The sequence below is a fragment of the Aphelocoma coerulescens genome, chromosome 4 (assembly GCF_041296385.1).
Source record: "Aphelocoma coerulescens isolate FSJ_1873_10779 chromosome 4, UR_Acoe_1.0, whole genome shotgun sequence".
Classification (NCBI taxonomy): domain Eukaryota; kingdom Metazoa; phylum Chordata; class Aves; order Passeriformes; family Corvidae; genus Aphelocoma; species Aphelocoma coerulescens.
In genome coordinates, this window is record NC_091017.1 from 4407622 (window position 1) to 4429711 (window position 22090).

The 22090-nt window shown below is 41.6% G+C and overlaps 2 protein-coding genes across 9 annotated transcripts in view; one reads left to right on the forward strand and one right to left on the reverse strand.

Annotated features, from left to right (window-relative positions):
* Positions 1-22090, forward strand: part of RPL7L1 (ribosomal protein L7 like 1) — a 142789-nt gene that overhangs the window by 57584 nt on the left and 63115 nt on the right. The gene's annotated exons all lie outside the window — the stretch shown is intronic.
* PDE5A (phosphodiesterase 5A) overlaps positions 1-22090 on the reverse strand; it is a 106166-nt gene that overhangs the window by 49658 nt on the left and 34418 nt on the right. For 2 of the 8 annotated variants that reach the window (XM_069012567.1, XM_069012566.1), the window contains exon 1: positions 1598-1869. In XM_069012567.1, coding sequence (XP_068868668.1) covers positions 1598-1701 — 104 coding nt within the window. In that variant the 5' untranslated portion in view covers positions 1702-1869. Of the gene's footprint in view, positions 1-198; positions 559-583; positions 796-867; positions 1297-1597; positions 1871-8243; positions 8347-22090 lie in introns of those variants that run through there. The other 6 variants (XM_069012569.1, XM_069012568.1, XM_069012564.1 and 3 more) reach the window with 5 other exon arrangements.

Consider the following 22090-nt stretch of genomic DNA (forward strand, 5'->3'; position numbering starts at 1 on the left):
ACAAAAACAAAAAACAACAAACCAACATTTAAAAGACATTTCTAAAGGCATTTTTATTTTTCTTCCTGTTAAATGAACCTAAGGAAGCAGCAGCAGAAGAAAGGGGACTGCCTGACAGATGGTCACAAGCAAGCAGGTGACCCCTGAAGCTTTCTAGCTCTTGGCGAGTCAATTATTAATGGGGATTTCTCTTCTTACCGCCCCATCCCATGCAGAGAGGAGCAGCAGCAGCAAAACCTCATTCAGAATGCATCCATCCCTGCTAAGTGACTCGGGAAAGAAGCAAACCAGCAGCGGTGAGCAGATGGTGCGAGCGGCTCGGGAGCGGGAGCGCAGCGGAGAGGAGCGAGCGAGCCCGCGGAGACGGCGTGTCCGAGGAGCCAACTGCAAGACTTACTAACCCGAGCTCCCGCTAAGATATATCGTGGGAGCCGCAGATCGCCCGGGCTCTGTATCCCCACTGCTTTGTTTATCGGAAAATTTTCAAAATGGAAACCTGACCCCACTTCTAAAAATAGCCGAATTTACTCCAATTCAACTTGAAGTCCCGCTGTTGAAGTGTGTGACAACAGTGAGCAAATACCTCGTCTTATCTCCAAAAGGCAGCATGTCAAGCCAAGGGGGGGGGGGAAATGCCCAGACGAGCTCTTCAGGTCCTCAATATTGGGTTCTTCGCAGGAACCGGCACCGAGAAGGGGCGAGCGCGGAGCGGCCGCCCCAGAGCAGCGGCGGCGCCCACCGGCCCCGCGCCGCCCCCTGCCGGCAGCGCGCCCGCTCCCCGGGCAGCGATCCCACCCTGCCCGCTGCCCTGCACCCCGCTCATCCGGGCAGGGATCCCTCCCTGCCCACCGCCCTCCCCGGGCTCACCCCCGCCTCCCTCCCGGGGGAAGGCGCAGCGTCCCAGAGGCGCTCGCCCGGCTGGACCGGCTCCGCGCCCTCCTCCTCGGGCGGAGCTCCGGTCTCGAATGCACCGCGCACGGCTCGTCAGCTCCCTCGGCACTTAACCCGTAGCCGTCGCCGCTCCGAGGGCCGCCCTCATGTCAAAAATGTGACGAACCCACAGGGTGACGGAGCTCCTGGAGAGCAGCGCTTTGTTTTGAGATGACTAAGTACTGACACAGCCCGCCCTCCCCGAGATAGCAGATGCCCTTTGAGGCTTCTACCTACTTCGCAGGGCGGGGAAATACATAGTTGCTTGCTACTCACGAGAAGTTGACCATGTCTGTTTTGAACCGAGGAGAGCACAAAATAAATAACTAAAAGCCTAAGGCAGGGAGCTCCGGGGCTGGGACAGCTTCACTGAGCGGCTCGCCGTGCCGGGCGGGCGCTCCCCCCCATAGAGTGGCCGCGGGCCGGGGGCTGAAGGCGAGAGCCCGCGGGGAAGAGCCGCATGTGCCCCTCGGTGGCAGCCGAGCTGCTTCGTGGTGGTTTCAGTTCTTGCTCGTTCGAGGCGGGGGGGTGGGGGGGGGATGGCGGCGGGGCGGGGTGGGAGTCGCTTCTTTTTATTTTCTTTGGAGGCAGCAAAGTGAAATGGAAAAGAACGAGGTTTTGGTGGAAAGAAAGGAACTGCCTCTATCCGCCGCCGCTCCGGTCTTACCTTGTAGCTTTTCTAACAAAGTAAGAGCGGGTGAAGTCGCCGTGATCGTCCAGCCACGCTTCCACCGCTTCCTGCTCCGGCGGGGGGGGAGAGCAGCGCTCCATGCTCCCGCCGCCGCTCTGCCGCCTCCTGCCGCGGCTACCGGCGCTGCCTTCCCCTGGCCCGGCCCGCTTCCAGCTGCCGGTGCCCTGAGCTCCCACCCCCCGCCTACGTCCCGCTCCCAGGTGCGCGGGCAGCAGGAAGCCTGGCCCGCGGCACCTCAGCGCATCTTCGGCCCGGCCGCCGGTCCCGCAGCGGGCAGAGCCGGCTCCACCTCCGCCGCGGCCCCGCCTGCTTCGAAAAAGTGGTAAATCAAGTGTCAGTTCGGAGGGTTCCGCTGTCGGGTGTCAATGTGTGATCTCTGACAGACCTCAACCTGCATATGAGTACTAAAGCCCTGCCTTTACAGTCCTTCATGCCTACAATGCGGCTGTTAGATCCCTTTTAGACACTGAATAAGTACAGTCTAGCTTTGAAGATGCTCAACACACATCTCCTACTTTCTCAAAATTAGACAGCTGTGACTGAAATTTTGGTTAACACTGAGCATCACTTTCATGTATTGTAGTTCCATTCTATGATGTGCACACATCTATAATAATTTATGCTCTGCATTCACAATACACCTTTCACAAAGTCTGATGCATAACAATGGCTTCCTGTGTTGCCACACGTGCAGTGTCTTTGAAGGTAAGATAACAAATAGCAGAATGTTTCAGAGGAAGGGAATATACAGAGTCTTGAAAGTTATTCTCCTGTGTAGTCAATTGACAGCTCTTGTATGAAATGTTTTCTGCTGCTCTTAACCCCCTTTCAGGTGGCTGTAGACTCCTGATACAGAGATACATGTCCTGTGTGTAGAGAGGTGGGATTCTGCACCTTGAGAAGGGGCTGCAGCAGGAACTTCACAGCCAAGGCATTAAGAGCCTGTCCATGAGATCAAGGGAAAAGTTTTATCTTCCGTGTCTTTGTGTCACATCTGTGTGTAGCACTCACTTGGACACGTGTGTCTTTTGGCTCTGAGAGTTTGTGTGTAATATGAGGCACACAGAAAGGGAGGTTTTACATGAATATTGCTCTGTTATAAGGGGAATTTCAGGGGAAATGTTGTGCATGGTGACCAGAGAGCAAATGTGAAGATAAAATATAAGCCAGTTACACGCAGCATGAGTCAAGCTGCTGTTCAAGGCAAAGACAAATCTTTCAGCAGGGAAATACAGAATTACCAAGCAAACTGCATGAACAGACAACATGGCAATAAATGAAGCAGATGTTTAGTGCCAAAACCTGGAAAGAGTGGCATGTTAGAAAAAAATAAATAAACCCGTTGTGTAAATCACAGATTTCTGCATTAACCATTTCATTTCAGAAAAAGAGTTCCGAGGCTACAGTAGACATGGCAGTTAAAGCTCCTAAGCTAGGCAGAGGTTTTGGAAAATGACACCATATTAAAATGCTGAAGTAAAATAGCAATGTAAAACATACAATTATAGAATGCAGATTGTATAAGTAACTGAAATGCCATTCCCTGAATGGCATTCCATTCTTATATGGAATACTGATCATAGTACTGCTCATCCAATCTGAAAAAGCAATTGCAGAATGATCAGAAGTGACCTAGACAGGAAAAACAAGAAGGACCAAACTCATGGAAATATCTTTTCTGTAAGGAGGCAGAAAGAGTTTGTTTACAAAAGTAGAAATACAAATATATAATTTAATTACTGGTATTTAAAAAGTAAGATAGTATTTTCTCTCTGTCTCATAGGAGAATAACAAGGTAATGGTCAATGCAATTATGTCAGCTGCAATAGATAGCATCTCATTTCATGTAATTAGGAGTAGCACTAATAGAAATAAGCATTTGTCCTGTGCTAACATCCAGTACGCCCCAGTCATGAACAGAGATTGCACCAAGGAGCACTGTAAACATGTAGCATTAAAGGCCAGGCCAGCTGAGGTGCAGCCAGCATCCCTGTACTCCATGTCCCAAGGAACTGGGACCCATGGGTGCAGCTGCTGCTGCTGGGGCCCTTATTTAGCCTACGGATAAGAACCAGTGAAGCCAATGCAAATTATTCTCTTCCTGTGAAGTCAGTGGCAAAGCAACAGTTCAAAGGATTGCTACCCAAGCAAAGAATAGCATATACTTTCCCAAAAGAAATAAAAATGGAACAGTTGGGGGGAAAAAGGGATACCTTCTCCGTATCCAATGAATTTCCATGAATAATAATGAACATGTTGTTTTCATTTTTAAGGTGACAGGAGGGGATGAAGGCCAAGCATAACAAAGAACGAATGCTCAAAGTGGAAAAAGTCTTCCATAATTTTGGCTTCCAAAGTGCTCTGACAAAGCTCCGTGTATCTTAGCTCTCGCCCAGCTTTCCAGTTTGTTTCCATAGCTCAGAGGATAGAATTGATGTGTAGTAGCTCTAAACCTGAGAAGGCCTTTTAGTAATGACACACAAATAAAAATGTCCAGTTCAAGTTCAGAAGCCACTTGAGAGTTCAGTGTTTTAAGCCGGGAAGCTTTTCCATCAGTAGGCCGTGCTATTGCAGGACTGGTGGATGGAAAAATTATTTAGGTGAAATCTTTCATCTGATGTTTTGCAAATATTGTCATGTAAGGAGATAAAAAAGTGGGGATTTTTTTTGTATGCTCAAGGCACGTAAATTTGAAATGCTGCTAACTCAGGATAATTAGTAAGAATAAATACGGAAGTATGTAACCAGAGGAGAAGTAGTTATGTGATAATTTATGATTACAGAACTCTATATTTATTTAAATTTATTTGAAAGTAATATAATTCTTTTTCATTTCCCTTTAAAAGAAAAAAAAATAAGGTTTCAGATGTCAACATTGTTAACTTGCCTGATTTATTCATTAGATGAATTGGAGCAGCATTTAGCTTTGCTACAAAGTGGGAATTGGCTGTCTTTCTACCATCTCTTAAATCTGGAAAACAGTTGGTCCATTTTGGCTCTTAAATCAGGTTTAGGACTGTACTGTATGGCCAGTGAGGCTAGAATATGATAAGGCAGAGGAAACTATTCCACTTCTTTATTAACCAGCACTTTCACACACACGCAGTGGAAGAATCCTAATACTAGTGAGGCAAGTTTCCATTTCCCTTCCATTCCATTGCATAAGGAGAGTGAAATAGCAACCAAAATGCCGTTCATTCAAAATCTAATCATTATTTAGTGATGAAAACACTGAATTATGAGAATGTCCTATAAGTTTATTCTCTTAGTCCTTTCCAAATAATTGCTGGAAATGTTTCCCCAGAGCTGCTCAGCAGTTGCATAACCTACCCTCTCCTCTGGGATAACAGTGGATATATCCTACAGGAAGCCATGGAAAATAGTAGCTTCCTCCTATTTTGATTTGAATGTGATTGAGCATTTGCGTCAATCAAAGTACCAGGCAAAATTATTGTTCACGTCAGGAAAGCAGCAGCTTCTCAAAGCTGTTTGTAATACATGGACATTTGTCTGGAAAACACTGTCAAACTTTATCTCCTGAAAAATGTAAGTTAGGATTTGAGTTTAACATATTAGCATTTGATATGTAAACCAGCCAGTATGCTCAAATTGTAACTTTTTCTGATTTCTATTGGAAGTCTCAGGATAAGTTGGAAAGCTGTTAGCAAGTCTCTCTCTTTTTTTCAGCCTTCTCTCCCTTAAGCTAAGTAGTGCCACATCTTTCAGTTTTCCTTGAGCATCATGTTCTCCAGCCCTCTGATCATTCATTTTCACTGTGGGCATTCCCTAGATTGTCTCTACCATTCCTGCAGTGTCTCACCAAGCCAGGATCAAGTAATCCAGCTGAACACAGACAAATCTCAGTGAAGTGGAAGGAGTATTTTGGGTTCCTTGCAAGCTCTGCTCCTGCTAATACAGTCACCCTTGCTCATGCCTTCTTGGCAAGAGCCTGATATTGTTGACTTCTGTACTTTCTGTTCCCTTTTTTCATATACTTGCCACATAGTCAGGTGCTGCCTGTGTTTGTGTTTACCTCTGCCTAACTGCATTTTCTTGCTCTTGAACATTTTTAATTTCATCCTATGCTTGCAGTATGCCTCTCCGATTTATCAATGCCAAATTCTGTGCCTGTCCTCCAGTGTGTATTTGGCCTCACCAAGCTTAGTGCAGACTTGCTGAAGGGCACAGGTCTGGGCAGTGATGGGTTTTTATGCAGGTGGGTGAAACTGTAGGTGGATAATATATGCACAGGATTTGGTGGATTTTCCTTAGGAGGTAGTGGGCAGGTAGGAAATCTGTAGGGCAAATTTCATTCCAGGCCCTTCTCAATGGCATACCAAACCCTTTCTTTATTTACATGATACTTAGCTTATTTTTAAAGAGTTTTTTAGCAATTACAAGAGCTTCTTTGCAATTACTTAGTAATTTTGAATTAGCAGTAGCTCTTATTAGTACATTTTCTAGTAACTGTGATTTTGAATTGAAGTATTTGGTTTATATTTAGTCTTACAGATAATTATTGAGTCAAATTATAAGGGGCTTGTTTTCCTAGTTGTGGTTGTTTGGAGATGGAGACTCAATGGCAAACTATATAAATGAAAAATTAATCAGATTTTTTTCAAGAACATACCACTGCAATTTGGGCACCCACTCTTTCATTTCTATGTACTCCTACACCACAATTCTCTGTTGAACTTCTCACACGTTAACCTAACAGCTGCAGTTTCTGAAGGCCCCCTATCATCACAAATTAGTATCATTTCTCTCAGTAAAACCCTTGGTTTTCTGGAGCTTTTTTTTCAGCACATTGCCCCAGTAATGATCTTTCTGAAACCACAGAGAGGTGTAGTAGCACCAGCTCCTGTGTCATTGTTTAATCCACCTTGGGCAATAAGAATAACTTTTGCCTACGCTTTGCTCTGAGAACGTGTGTCTGTTTTGGCCCGCTAGTTCTGTTTCTTTCTTTTCACAGTGACTTTTCCCAAAATAATTTTCTATCTTCCAAATGAGACTGATTTTCTTTGTTCCTTTAATGAAAAACTTAGACTTCTCTGTGTTAAAATATAGGCCAGACCTCACTAAGTGTTCTTAATTGGTCTATATTAAGGGCCTGCCCTTCATGTTATTTATAACTGTATAACATTTTGTAATTTGCAGCTTTTTCCATCAATAATTTTGTATTTTTTTTGAGATCATTCAGTATGATTTGGGTCCATTTAGTATGAATCAGACTGATACTATACATTGCTGGGGTTTTTATCAAAAATCCTGTAAAGTTGTGAGCCAAAACCCTGATGAAATTTTACAGGAGTTTACTATATCAAACTAATTCGTGGTCTCATGGGAAAGTAGGAAGTTTTTTTTTATTCCTGACAAAACTAATTTTCTGTGTTGACTGGCGTTAATTGTACTATCATCCTTTAATTGTACACTGATTTCTTCCTGTACCAGCCTTTCCATCAGTTTCCCTGACGTTGATGTCAGGCAAAATGATCTGCAATTTCCTTATTAAATAATGGAACAATGCTTGCTTCTTCTCTGTCTTGGGGATCTTATGTGGAATTTCAAGACATGTTTTGCTTAGTTTGGTTCTTTTAAATTTTATCTTACTGAGGTTTAGGGTTTGTACCTGTTAAACTGGTATTATTTTACTTCTTGATATTTTGGAATCTTAGTAGTGAACATACGAATTTCTGCTTTAATAGATCATATGAGAAATATTTTAGTGGCACAGAGCTGGTGAAGTATTATGCAGTGGGCATAAAAATTGTTTTCAGGGCATTTTAGGAATGCACAGACATATTCTGGTATTAAAGGAAAACGTTAATCTTTGATTGTGAAAGAGCAACAAAAAATTGAACAGTAAATACAGTGATAACATAACATTGATATTGTGACCTAAAGGTATAACCACAAAATTTTCACTATTCTGAACAATATGAAAGGAAAATGTGTAAGAGATTAGCTTGTGACTAAGGCTCACTGCAGCACTGCTAAATGAATATAATGGGTCTGCATGGCATTTTAATTATACTCAAGAAGAAAAGTATGAGAACAGTCAGATTGAAAAGAGGTTGTTAAACAGGTGTGTGCATTTATTTCTGTCTATCCCATTTGATTTTTTTTGGAGGGGTGTGGCGTACTCAGGGTCCTGCCCTGTTCTCCTTCAGTTTTCACACCTATCCCTGGAGTCATCTGTGGTGTAGACGTTTGTTTGGCCGAGGGAGTCTGAATGAGAGTATTCCCAATGTACCATTGCTGATCCCAAATCAGCAGCAATCTCACGGAGAGGTTTTCCCCACAGTGCCTGTTCATGCTGCCTCATCTCTTTTTTTTAAAGCTTTGGCTTATGTGAGCACTTGGAGCTTTCAAAACCTTTTGATACTTGGTAACTAGTTTCTCTCTGGTAAATAAAAGGCGAAAACTATTAGAGTGAATCAGTGAAATGGATCTTTAGATTCTCCCATCAAATAGCTTGGGGTCAGCATCAACCTGCCTTCCTGAAAATGTGAAGCTGTGTTTCTCAGGAAATTAGTGAGTATTACAAGAGCTGCTGGGTCCAAATTGTGATAACTACCTATCTTTTAACATTTGGTGCTACATTTCTGAAATTGCCACTTACATTTCATCGCTGGCAGGTTGCACACCGTTCGGTTTCTGAGACAGGGGCTGTCCATGGCCATGTGTTTCTGCAGCCTTTAGCATAGTTGGTGCTTCATGTGCTGCTGTAAAACCAATACAAGGGACACATTAAATCCATTTTTCTTGGAATCCAGGTATCATTTGCATCGCTATTGAGCTTTTTCATTAATCATTGTCCCTCCATTAGATCAGTGAGGACAGCAATAATTGTCGCTAGTCTTGTACTACAGGTGTCTATAGCAAAATGGAAAGTTTTGGGATTTGACTTAGGTTATAGAAAAAGTTTCTGTCATAGCTAAAACTACATCAAGTGAGTCACTTGTGTTTAGTATTACATTTAGTCTTCTAAATCACCAGGGAACTGATTTTTAATCTATTTTTCTATAGCCACAGGGGTTCCACACTCACTCCTGGCAGCTTATACCAGGTCCTAGGAGAGACAGAAGGAGTGTTGTCAACAATGTGGCAGACCTCATTTGGCACCTTTGCTCCCGAATGGATAATGTGAGCATCTGAAAACAGCGTGTACCTCACAGCCTGATCTGCTGGCCTGGGCTCGTGCTGAAGGAGAACCTCAGCCACTCAGCCCCGACAACTGGTAGCTGGCTCATCCCTGCCTGTTCACTGCTGTGGCACCCCACTTTTGAGGCCTTCCATGTTGATTTTAGACCAGGGGAGAATCAAACCATGGGAGATGAAAGCTGCCAGAAAGAGTGAGGAATGTGGGGACAGGAGGATGGAAATAAGCACATAATTTTGCTAAACTGTTCCAATACGGAACAATATTAAGGAGAGTCTTGATGAGCCTAAAACTCCTTCCAGCTGCTTGTGAGCTACCAGCTGTGCCTGACATTCCTGCTTTCTGGCTTCTAAGTCTGGTCTCTTTTTAGAACCTTGAAAAAAAATCAGTTTTTATTTGAGCCTATTGAATTTACTTTAATTTTATTTATTTCCAGAGTAAAATGTTTATGTGGAAACAAGTTTGTGTGGTGTTCTCATGGCTCAAATAGTAATACGAGCACCCCTGAGGAAATGAAAAGTGACACAGCATGGGCCAGCCTGCGAGGACAGCTGAGTGCTTGCAGGCTGCAGCCCGGCTTCTCAGTTCATCCTGCACTGAGCATATACATATTCCCTGCTGTTTTCCTCCTTTCCATGTGAGACTGAGTCACAGAGGTGCAAAATGGACTGAAAAGCAGGATTTTGTTGGGGGGGGGGGGGACATAGTCTTTCTCTGCCATTTTGTTTTCCTTTGTTAGTGATGTAGAAGAGCTTCTGTGTTTTATGAGAATTTTATGCTACCTACACACTGCCAGTACAGTGACATTAACAGGTAAAAGCATAGACAGAGAAATATTGCAGTACTGGACTTCAGTACATTTACACAGACTTCAGATTCATTTATACTGTGTTATCTGAATTTGCAGTGTGTGCCTTTTGATTAGAACTGCCAAAATCTGTTTTTTCTGTGACAGCTGAATTATGGATTTTGTGAAGAAAACCTCACAGCTGATTAAATTTGTATTGACAGGATTGCATTCTGTGTTAACAGGAAAACAGCTACTTCAGGCCCCCTAAATCAAATCTTTTCCTCTGCTCTTACTTTAAGGCCCTGAAAACCCAGGGTAAATCAGGAAATGTTTGCCACCACAGATGCTTTCAGCGTAAAGGAAACCAAACATGTAATTGCTAATTGACCAGAGTAGCTCTTTGGATAAATTTATATCTTCTTCTAATCTGCTGTTTGTCTTTCAAATGTGGATTGATTTATTCTTCCAGCATTTCTGTCCTAGGCAAAATATTTTTGTTAGTTTATGGGAGATACATCACAGCTCTTCCCTCTAAATACTTAGTGGCTGACTCTTAATTTCTTGACCTCTGTGTGTGAATAAAAGTCTGACCATTTTAGTTTTGCTACTTAAAAGTACTCAGGGGAGGTAAGAGAATACAGAATGAAAACCAGGAAACGGAAAAAACCAGCACAAACCAAATCAGTCTTCTTGGTGGTTTTGGATTTTTAGTGAGGTTAAAAGATATTGATTTTATATGGACTAATATTAATTTTAACTTACTCGTGGAGTTTAATATTACAACCAGGTAAGACAAATCTTGGCATTCATGTAATCTTGTAATTCTATTGCTTGCTAGAGTATGAATTATTTAGAATGGAAAGTGGAGAACAAAAAAAGGATATAAATATATCTATAGAAACAAAATGAACAGGAATTGGAATTCTATAATGTTTATAGTTACTACTAAGGAAAGGAAATAAATACAAGTTGTTCTTAAACAGGCTGGTAAAATTAAAAGTGAATGCTGCAAGTTCTCCCAAGTGCTTTCCAGCCATAAAAACTTGCAGAAAGTAGATTTTACCACAGATAGAGCCCAGCTGAGTATCGAGCTGAAACGTGCACAGTACTGTTGTTTCCATTTGCTAACAGGCCTTACTTGCTTCAGGGGTCCCTGCATGTTGCGGCTGTTTTCCATTCCAAGTGGCTCGAAGCGTTAGGACAGCTTGGTCACTTCACATCTCAGTAGGAAAGCTTCAGATTGAAACAGCCTCCCTCATTCAAAAACAGAGCTCCTTTCTTCTTCTTCTCCTTTTTTTTTTTTTAAATTCCCCCAGGATTCTTGCTGTTTCTGAAGAGTTATGCTCATGAGTAGTAATACAAAATGATTTCTGAAGCTCTTACTAAAAATTAATAAAAAAAGGGGGGGGGGTGTGAAACATCTGAAATATCTTTCAGATCTTTTATCACACAGATAAATCAGTGTGTTTATCTGTGTCTTTGAATATCTGTCAGTTCCTGCAGCACCAGGACCCTTCAAATTCACTAGCCAGCATCACGTACGTCCAGTGGAAAGATAAGTATAACAAAATACTGTGAATATCTCAAAAAACAATTAGGAGTCCTGTTGGAAAGAGACACAGTCTTCATGCCTTCATCGAGAGTCAGGATGTCAATGACCATCTCAGGAGGGGACAGCACCCAGGCAGCAGAGAACCAGCATCCTGCTGGTGCTGGAGCTTCAGCTGTGCCTCTGCACGGTCCCAGGAAGGTGTTAATATGATTCACTTAAAAACCTGGCAGCCACAAAATACAAATAGAAAAAATGCAGCTGGATTTATACTAATGCTCCCAGACCAAACAGCTCTCCTGTTTCAGGCTGGACTCATGTCTGCTCTCTTGCTCCTTTCCATCTGCTAACATCGAGCTCACACGTCTTACCCACTACTGCAAGAACAGTGGGAGACAGCCTTTACTAACTAACTTTCTTACCTTGCCTAGCTTTGCCCTCCTAGTTTTAGTTTCTTTTGGAAGGAATTGGAGAAATGTCCCTCTGCACATCGACCTTCCAGCTTCCAGATCAAGGGTAAAGTTCTTTTCTGGTGTCTCTGGTGTTCTCACCACATTTCACCATATTCTGTTTCATTTTTGTATCATCACCAGTGCTTGAAAATACGTTACACTCCAATGCAAGAGCAAAATACCCTCTCCTATTCACACCTTCCTCAGGAAACTCTTCTTTGGCAGCACTCAGAGACACGAGTCAATAGCAGCAGAGAGTCATCTTTATCTGACCATGCACGCTGCTGCTTCTGGTTTGTTGCTCCCCTTTTGATCTCGCTGTGTTGTGCTCACAGATCTGTGCTGCTTAGCGAAGGTCCTTGGGACACGGACCAGGCCTTTGTGTTTTGTACAGAGTGTTTCTGTTCTCTGGCTGAATGTCTTGACCTTTAGAAGGCAACTCTAAGGTTGTCAAAATGTGGTTTATTTAATCAAGAATCTAATTCAGAGATAGCAACTTTGTTACAGGCCCGAAATTCTCTCTGTGTATGGTTCATGCCAACACAGCTTTGCCCACACAAATGTTCACAGAGCTCAAATAAAAAGAGCTGTAAACAGAGAAGAAAAGGCTTTCAAACTGATGAGGAAGGCTTTCTTAATATTTATGTTCTTCCTTGTTGGCAAAATGGGTAATTTGAATTCAACTTAATCTGTTTTTATTTCAAAAATGAGAAATATACAACCGATACTTCTTTCCTCAGTGGAGCAAATTAGTCAGTGAGCTAAGCACAACACAATGAAATGACGCAATTTAAAGAAAACCATTAAAGGTAAAAACATTTGAGTAATCAAAAACAATGTTCCCTTCAGAGCAGGGCATTACAACAAAGCTGGTTGTTCTGCTGGTCTTGTTGATTTTCACTGACTACAAAGCAGAATAGAAACTTTTTCCATAAATCCCTGGGTGCTATTGCAGGAAGGTGGCTGTGTAATCTGAGCTGTCTGACCCTGGCAAAGGAGCAGACTGTAAGCTCACTGCCTAAAGAAATGATTAAAAAATTCAGTGCTGGGAGGAGAACTTGCTGCTTTATTAATGTTTATCAAATTAAAGAAGTTAAATATCTGAAGCAGTATGAGCAGTGCGTAAAAGCAGGGGAGTGAAAGGAGAAAAGCTGCTTTTGGGGTGTGCCATGGCCTCTCTCAGAGAGCCTCTCATCTATCTGCCTTCCAATTTATCCTGTCAAACAGCTGGCTTGGCCTGGGGTCCACAGGCAGATGAGCAGTACCATTCATACACCCTCCTATCCAGAGCACAAATGTTTTCCCTGATGCATGGTAGTTCCTAGCCAGCTTCCAGAGCTTTGGCAGAATTGTTCACAGATGTTTGAGACATGGGGATGAGACAGAAATTTGTTGAAGAGGGATATGAAGTTAACGCATAGTTATTACTGTTGTCTTTATCTCTGTGAAGTCTATCTCTGCAATCTGGTAGGAAATGATGTGTGCACATTGCATTAAAATTCCTTCTTGGAAGTTATATATCCCAGAAGTTAAGGAAAGAAGCTTTTTTATTTTCATGTAAGAGTTTTAATGTCCTTTGAAAGGGATTGATATGTCAGTGCTGGGGCTGAGATGTGATCCTTATCCATGGGGCATGGTGCACATCTCACTCTTCAAAGAGCCTTCTAGTGTGCCACTTCCAGGCAGCCCCGCAGCCCAGCAGAAGGGGGAGGCTGGAGTGGCATCCTCCTCAACACCACACTTTTGCTGTGGTTGGCTAAACCTCCCCAATAGAAGCTGTCACCCTCGGGGCAGTCCCACAGCACACTGCCATGTCCCCATTCCTCCTCAGCATTGCTGTCAGGATGGTAGGAAAGCTTGGGATTAATGCCAGGTCATGAGAGAGCAGAATTTAGACCAAAGGTGTTTCTCTACAGAAAGGCGTTTTTCTACCGAAGTCAGTAGAAACTGAAGTGGCCCTAAGTATACATTTATAGGAAAAGTGAAAAGCAAAGTAGTGACAGACAACAAGTATTCTAACAGGAGAATCTAATTTTTCTCTTTTCACCACATGTTATGCAAAGGACGACGGTGAGCGCTGTGTTTGCTGGCAATGGAGGGAAGTCTGGGGAATCTATTCATTTTCCTCCTCATTTAAACAAACACTCTCAGAACCATGACCAAGAAAGGAAGCAAAAGTACTTAGCAAACTTACATTAAGTGTTCTAACTCAATGTTTGTATTTTTCTCCTGAAAAATATACTGACTGTATTGGTAGCGCAGTAGTGCCCAGCTTCTGCAGTCTGATGTGGGAGAGGGCTCAAGGAATATTTTTAACCTTGTATGGAATCTTAATTTTATTTTCAAAATACCTGAAGCTCAGAACAGTCTGAGCTATTCTGAAACAAAAATTGTGTCCTTCAAAGAAAGTTCATGCAACTCCCACAGCGTAATCCTGTCTGGAAGAAAAAGCAACTAGTGCCCAGAGATAGGACTGCCTCAGAAGAAATCTGTCTCTTCCCCTTACTTTCTAGTACTTTGGGAGCGTGATTTAAAACAGAAGTCTTGTGAACACCAAGAATACTCCTGTAGAAAGATGATTTCTTCCCACCAGATAGCTGTCTCAGATTAATACCAACCTGTTACATAATGCCACTACTAGCTAAGATTTGGTAGATTTTCATTTCATGGATAAACCTGTGACATTGCTTGCTAATCTGGAAGCTTCTGCAGATAAATACCAATATTTATGAAATTGGACTCCATTCCCATAAGTCTGTATTTTTGGCTGTCGAGCCAGAAGTTCTTACTTTGGGGAATGTAAAGGAGATTTTAAATGTGATTGAAAAGATAATTTGGTCTTGAGAAGCCAAAATATTTAAATTTTGTTTACTTTTTATTCTCATAATTTTGAATGTTTCATGCTACAGTTACCTTGTGTTTAAGTAAACTTTTATTAGTTAAGGATGAGCTGCAACTCACAAATGAATCTTCAAAGAAAAAGGAAAATTAATGAAGAACTGATGGGTTTATTTTAATGATACATATGAAAGGTTTGGATAAAAGATTTTAATTTCTTTCCATAATTTATCATCCCCACTATCAAAATAATGTCCCTTCTGCCACAGAAGGGATAAGTCATAAACTGCATTGGATGGTAGATGTTGTGTTTTTAATCAGCAATGTTGTCATTGTGTGGCTTGGTTTTCGTCAGGAAAATCCCACATCTTTTGCAGAGTTGAAACAAAGTGTTTCACACTTATTAGCTTCCTTGAAATAAATAATCATGATGATGAAAAAGAGGCAGAATTGTGAAAGGCAGGTATTTTATGGCAAGGAGTGGCTCATTGTTTCATCTTTCTGAGATAAGGACAGGATATGATGCACAGATTCATGCCCGTCAGTGACCTCACTAAGTGCAGAGTGCAGTGGAAACATCACAGGCTTAGGAGCAGAAATGGCTGCAGTGGTACCTCGATACTTCTTTGCTGTCCCTTTCACCATCATATATATATATATATAGTCTTCACTACTGCAAAACTAATTAAATCTGAGAAGCACAGTTACTATGCAGTGGGTCAAATTCTCCTCTCTACCCTGTACTGTGTATTTAGAGTGACTCATTTCACCAGGGTTGGTCTGTATTTATGCAAATGTAGAAGCTTGTTGATGATGACATTTTGCCTTCTTTGGGAGATTTGCACCTGAAGTGGTATTTCTATCAAAACTGTAAGGAAGCACCAAATCTGAATGGTGGTAAGGTGTTATTTCACTTTGGCAATTTTGCTTTAAAAGCTGTTACTATTTTTCCTTAAACCACCAGATTCAGCTTTTTCTAAAATAACATATTTACTGCTTCCGTCCCACAACAGTTAACAGAAATGGTCTTGTCTCTGTCTCCAGTGCTGTCTTGGGAATTCTTAGAACTGTCCATCAGTCTGAATATCTCTGAGTGACACATACAGTGTATGAGCCCTAAGAGCAGCCCTATGAACTTCGCTACCACACAGGAAGTACAGTGATCTCACTGAGAGCTCAGTGTAGATATGGATTATCTGTGTGATCTAATGAAGTAAATAGATATCCCCTGCAATCAAGAATATTTGTTCTGATGCTTCAAGAACCTTATTCTCCATAACTCTGTGAGCTTAAATCAGATTTGCATTGGTGAGGTTGCTCAGAAATAACAGGTACAAAAAGAGAAAAACAACAAAGGGTCTTGACAGTTATTTCTTGGCAATTCCCACTTCCCGTGAGAAGCAAACACACAAATGCTTTTTTCAAAGCAAATGTCACCGCACGTCCATAGCTTGGGAAGATGCAGATGGAGGCATGTTTGGAGAAAAAACAACAGGCAGGGAGTTTGGAGAGGAAAAGCAGTCTTTGGTATTTTGTAGCTGTCACCTTTTGATAGAGGCGTGCACGGGCAGAGGGGCAGCTGGGCTGCCCCAAGCAAGCGCTTCTCCCTCCGTCTCCACAGCTGCCAGTGCTGCTCTCAGTCAGAGGGTACTCTGCCAAGCACTTTCGGGAGGAGGGAGAGTGCAAGGGGCATCGGCCGGCTGTGTGGGATCTGCCCATCACCTCTGTCCCGACACTCGTGCTGCTGGGATAGCGGGAGGGATACCCAGCCCCAGCAGAGGGATGCAGGTTGAGGGCTTAGCATGGGCCAAAACTCCAGTCTCGCCCAGCCTGCTCTGGGGTTTGAATTGGCTTCTTCATGGAAAAGGAGAGTTTCCATCTCACCAATTAGTTAACGTGGCTGCAGTGCACAGACCAGAAATAAAACACCTGTGGAAGGAGGGGTGGAAAGCTGGAGCTGTGAACCAGAGAAAGACACTAAGTACTGCAGTGGCTGAAGCTCTCAGTTTCGTGAGCAGAGCTTCCAGCACTGCAGTTTCTTCCCAGATACAAGTAGGGGTTTAGTTCCTTCTGATTTCCTGCCATTTTTATCTAATTGGCTAATTTTACTGACTTAATATACAAAGTGTCAGAATTCCTTACCTCCATTTCTACCCCATCACAAATTAGGATTATTTTTGTTACAACTAGTTATTAATTTATTACTGAAAAAGATGTTGTTAATTCAAAATTAATATTCAGAATCCCATATGGATGAATTAAAGAATCACATGTGTACTGAACATGAATTTGAAACACCAGCCTGCCAGTGTCATCCAGTGGAATTTGGCCAGAAGTTTCACTATAAATATGTGGAATCTCCTTTGTCATAGATTATATTTTGCTTGTCTTCTACACTAGAACACTGATCTCTGATTTTGAATCATTATTTTGCCATGTATTTTCGTTTGATATATGCAGATATGTCAGTGACTGGAAGTGAAGAAAGTTGGCCATTTATCTTTTCTGAGAGATCATCTAGGAATCAGCAAATATCATACAAGGGTTTATTCCTGTTGCTGAAGTAAGAAGGATTGCACTGCCTGCTTTGATATTCCCAGCAAGGACAATTAAAAGTATGTCATCCACCTATGGCTTGTACTGGAAAGGATTTTGTTTCCTTATGTATTTACATGTAAAAGAATATAAGGGCCATCAGAGAAAGTGGGAAAGGGGTTTAGTCTGTTTCAGTTGCAAACAAAAGGAGAAAAGAAGCTGTTATTTCAGCACCAGGGAGTAGATATCTATTGCATGTGACCCCTGAAAGACTCCTTAAGTCTTTAAAAGTCTGGAAAAGCTCATATCTATCTCAGCTGCATCTGTATCTTTATCTCAAAACTTTTTGTAAACTGCCCTAAAGTACTCAGTTATTAGGGCAAGCTCAAATTCCTTTTACCACTGCAAGACTGAAATTGTCACTTTGGAACTCGTCTTCTATGAAAAGGAAAAAAAAACCCACCCCATAATTCTTCCCAGGAACTTAACCAAAACAAGTTTCAGAGAACATTTTCTGTTTAGGAGATGTCTTAAAAGCCTCACGTGGCACAGCCTCAGCACACAATACATACAGAACCTATAGTGGTGCCTGTGCAGCAGTGGAGAGTGCTGGTGGGCACTCACAGGCACTGAAGGGTTCAATACTAATGAAATGGTTAATGATTGGGAATTATCCAAGGGAATAGCCTGTATTCCATGCAGCCTTGTAAAGAAGGATGCTTTCCTGACTCGTTTCACATCCCATATTCAGGACTTGTTTTTGTCAGCCAGTCTTTAGTGAGGCTGCTGGGCTGAGCCCTGCTCAGGCTCCAGCAAACCACAGCAATGAGGTTAATGCCCCCAGTGCAGATTCATTAAAGTTTCTCATCAAGACTTGCCCTTTCTTCTGCAGAGGTTACTGATCCCTAAAATTTGATGACAAAGGTATTAATGAAATTTGTGCTAAAGAGCATTAATTTAGAGAAAAAAACCAAGAACAACAAATCAAAATACTTTTACTAATATTTAAACAACCTGGGTTGTTTTAAAATACCTGTTCTAAGGGTTTAACTACCTCTATTTATGTCAAAAAATATTAGGTGATGGTAATCTAGAAGTGTGATCATGACAGAAACCTTTTTATCCAGTTGATTTTCAGCCAAAAGAACACCAGTAGCTTCTCCCCATGTCTTTTTTTTCCAAGGCCTTTTGGTACTGTTCTTTTGGGAAATAGAGCCCTCTTGAAACCAAAGATAGCCAGGAAAAAAGAACAATTTAATTTACATTAGAATTTGCAATTTAATTTGAGGCTGAGAAGACATTCTGAGAAGCATGGTAGTAATCCAGCGGAGGGAGAGTGAGATAAATAAGCTTGCACTAATGTCAGCACTAATAAGGATCCTGTTTTCAGCAGCTGAGGCAAAGTGGTCAGGAACAGCTCAATTATGTCCATGCTGTACCACGGCTCGTGGTGCAGATAAAAGCAGAAAAACCTCATGGTGTCTGGCTCTGAAGGCTGGAAGCAAAATACTGGAGGCTATTCCAGATGTGCTCATTGGGAATTTTAACAAATTCTTCTTTTCTTTCAATGTGCAATCTTTCAGTCTTCAGACTTAGAAGATAGTTTTGAACAATGGCACACAAGTATGTGAGTGTCATTTCAGAGGCTGCTCCAGTTTCCGTGATAATTTAGGAGTTAACATGTTCTGTTGTGCCATTTGCTGGATTGAAATTCAATAGAACTGTAGCATTTCACCTCTCAGAGCTTATTTCTCCTCCTACCCCCAGTCTGTTAGGAGCTAATAACCTCAACCTACAAGACAGCCTCTTATTACAGGTATTGCACAGTTCTAAATACAGTGGGAACAGTCATTCAGGTTCTCAAGTGCTATTGTGAGACACCAATAATATTAAACATTAACTTGAGAGGTCGCTTATCATTTTTATGGTGAGAACAGAGATGCAAGTGTGGAACTGATGAAGATTTTGGGGTTTTGGAAATGCTTTAAAGCTGGAACTTCATCTGTGAGCTTAAAGGCATTTCAAATAGAATGCTTTATTCTTTGAGGGGGTTTGTGCATGGATGTAATTGGTCAAATATGTACAAAACCTGCCTACAGGCCTTGCCTCTGTACATATTTAGGGAAGCAGAGAAACTGTTTCCATAAATTATAATAAAATGTACAAATTGTATAGCAAATGATGAATGCTGTAAAATGTTGTCTGAAAAGTTCAACCAAGCACTAGATACAAATTGACTTTGAATTCCAAGATTCCAGATAAACATACTTTTGTCTCTTTAGATTTATATGAGCTGTTCTAGTTCTCCACTAATTTCCTCTTAGTTCTTGGAGCTGTGTTTATACTTGGTTGATTTGGCCTACTTGAGTATCCTTCTCTACGCTGTGCCTAAGTTTGATTTTCCAGTCAAGTACTCTTCTGGGGACACCCAGTACATCAATCCCTCGAGGGCTAAATTTGGAAAGCACAGCATCAGTTGTTATCATTAACTGCCTTTAGAGTACATTGGAGTAGTGAGAGAAGTGATAGATTTCCCAAAGCTTCCTAAAGAACCATTTCCTACTTCAGACCAGGACACATGCTCTGCTATCTGTTTAATCAAGTAACAGAAGGAACAGTCATAGTCAAAAGCCAGAAGAGGAACAATTATCTAGTCAGATAATTTGACCATCTTTAAAATTTGACTCCACAATGCAGGAGAGTATAATTTCATTTTCCTCCAGACATTAAAATTATTAATAAGAAGTCACTATAAATTATGAACAATACAAAGTGTTCAAACAAACTCAGCCGTAAATTTCTTTTGGCAAAATTCCAGAGGTCTACTTTAATCTTCCAGAGAAGATTTTTTGCCTGATACTGTGCTGCCTTTGCAGTTCTTTTGTTTTAGTACCAGCAAAGAGAAGCAGAAGGCTGGACCAGCCATTCTTCTGGGCAGGAGCTGAAAAGATCAAGAAAGACTCCTGACATTATCTTGAAAAAGGATGTAGGCTACTGGCTAAGGTCGGGAGTAATGGGAGGTGAGTTATTTCATAACGAGTTTGGATAGTTTCCATGAGCTGGTTAGAGAAAAATGATATAATTCTGAAACGATAGCAGAGAAAGCATAAATAGCAAATTACTCTAATGAAAGCTTTTGTGAGAAAAGCCTTTTATTATAGCTGTTCCAAATGTGCAAAAGGGCAAAGTAACAAGTCTAAATACGTTTTGTTTTTTCTTAAGCAGTGTCCAATGTCCCTTGAGCTCCATTTGTTCAAATAAGTAGGAATATGGTGATACAAAAGCAGATGGGGTTTGCTGCTATTGGATGACAGATGTTCCCTTATCCCTGAGATTATGCAGTTAAGTGTAATGCATTTATAGCTGGTTTATGCAAAATACTGAGCACCCTCAGTTCGCATTAATGGTCAGGGCAGCTGGAGCGGCCTGGTGACTCCCAGGAGGTGCACAGCTCTTGGGAGTCAGGGACCTTCTTAGCTGAACTCTTGACCTAAACTCTTGCTTTGGAGATGTACTGATCATCAGTGTTCAGCATCTTTGGGATCAGCTTCCAGTCACCCTTGTTAGGCCTGAAGTCAAAGACCTTCCCCTCTTTGCAGGAAATGGATCAAGTGCCCAGGAACTGTGTCTAAAGTGGTCACTCAGTTGATGCAACTGTGTGGCTGTAGCAATCCCACTAATAATAACAGTGTTGAAATACATGTCTATACATTGCACAGAGGTAGAAAGGAGATAAGATAATCTCAGTGCTCAGTAGAAAATGCCCTAAACAGTTCCAGGTGCTGAGCAACCTCCCCTTTAACTTAACACCATTGCAGCATTGGGTGAGCCCTCCAGTCAGCCCTGATCCTCGCTGCACTTGAACACGGCCCTCCTGGATTATCAAACAGGGCTCCTTCTCCTTCCAGTGAGGTTTCTTTCAAAATGGCAAGAAGCGTTTTTAAATTTATCCATATGGACCCTAAGATGAGGCTGGCAAATGGATGAAAGTCAGTCAGATTTAAAGAGCCACCATAAGAGTACAAAAGGGGATATCCCACTAATGGGAATTCCGTTAAAATTCATTAGGAGGAATTTCTCTGTGGTCATTATTTCTCAGTTTAAAGTCAGTGAGAAACCAAGCGCTTTCTTATTTCAGGGCTAATCGTGTAGTGCAAAGTACAATCTCCTATTCTTAACTTCTGGATGTTACTGCATAGTCTAGATGGATATAGTTACAAAGTGATAATTTAGGACAACATGCCATGTGAGTTAATTCATCCTTGCCCTAAAAGTTCCTGGATTCCTGCGGAACCTTAGCTTTGACCTTCTCTGAATAGCAACAGGAGATAGTGACTTCAAAATTGATACATTTCCTGGGTAACAGTGCAGGACCAAGTTTCTGTTATCACATATTAAAATACATTTTCAGCAGTTAATTCAAATAGCATTTCATTTTATATTTTAGTGCTAGAAATAGCAGGATTCCTTTGTATAAAATTGTAACTTTGATTTTACCTGATGGTTTTCTCTGTTTTGAACAGCAGATTTTCTTTTCAGCCTATGAAATACCATCATTTGAAAAAAAAAATTAATCTCCAAGGAATTGCTGCTTAAAAAAAAAAAAAAATGGATACCTTGTACCAGCTCCCTCTAAATTCTTCTCTTTCTTAAACAATGCTGTATTTTTATGTAAGCAATACACATGCCAGACACTTGCATTAAAAATATGATGTGTATTGTGCACTTCATTAATTTCTTGACATAACAACATCCGTTGAAAAAACAGCAATTTGTAGGAATTAAGTTATGACATAAAACAGACTATTTATGTCAAGAGAAGGAGACAATTCACATTAAAACCAGGGAGACGACGACTCGCTGCATAGTTCATGCAAATCTTTTGTGAACTTTATAAAAATATGAGAGGGACTCACTGCAGCCATGTGACAAAGTGCAGAGCATTGTCACCCCAGGACAGGTCACACAAACAGTACAGAGTTTCACTGCGGAGAAACCCAAATTCTGAATCTAGTAAGTGCGCAAACCTCACTGCTTATGGGAATCCTGGATGTGAAAATGCCTCACCACCTCCTGTGACCTAGGAAGGGTGTAGGGCAGCACTCCCTGGTAGCACAGTATCTTTCCCACTCTCATCAAAGGG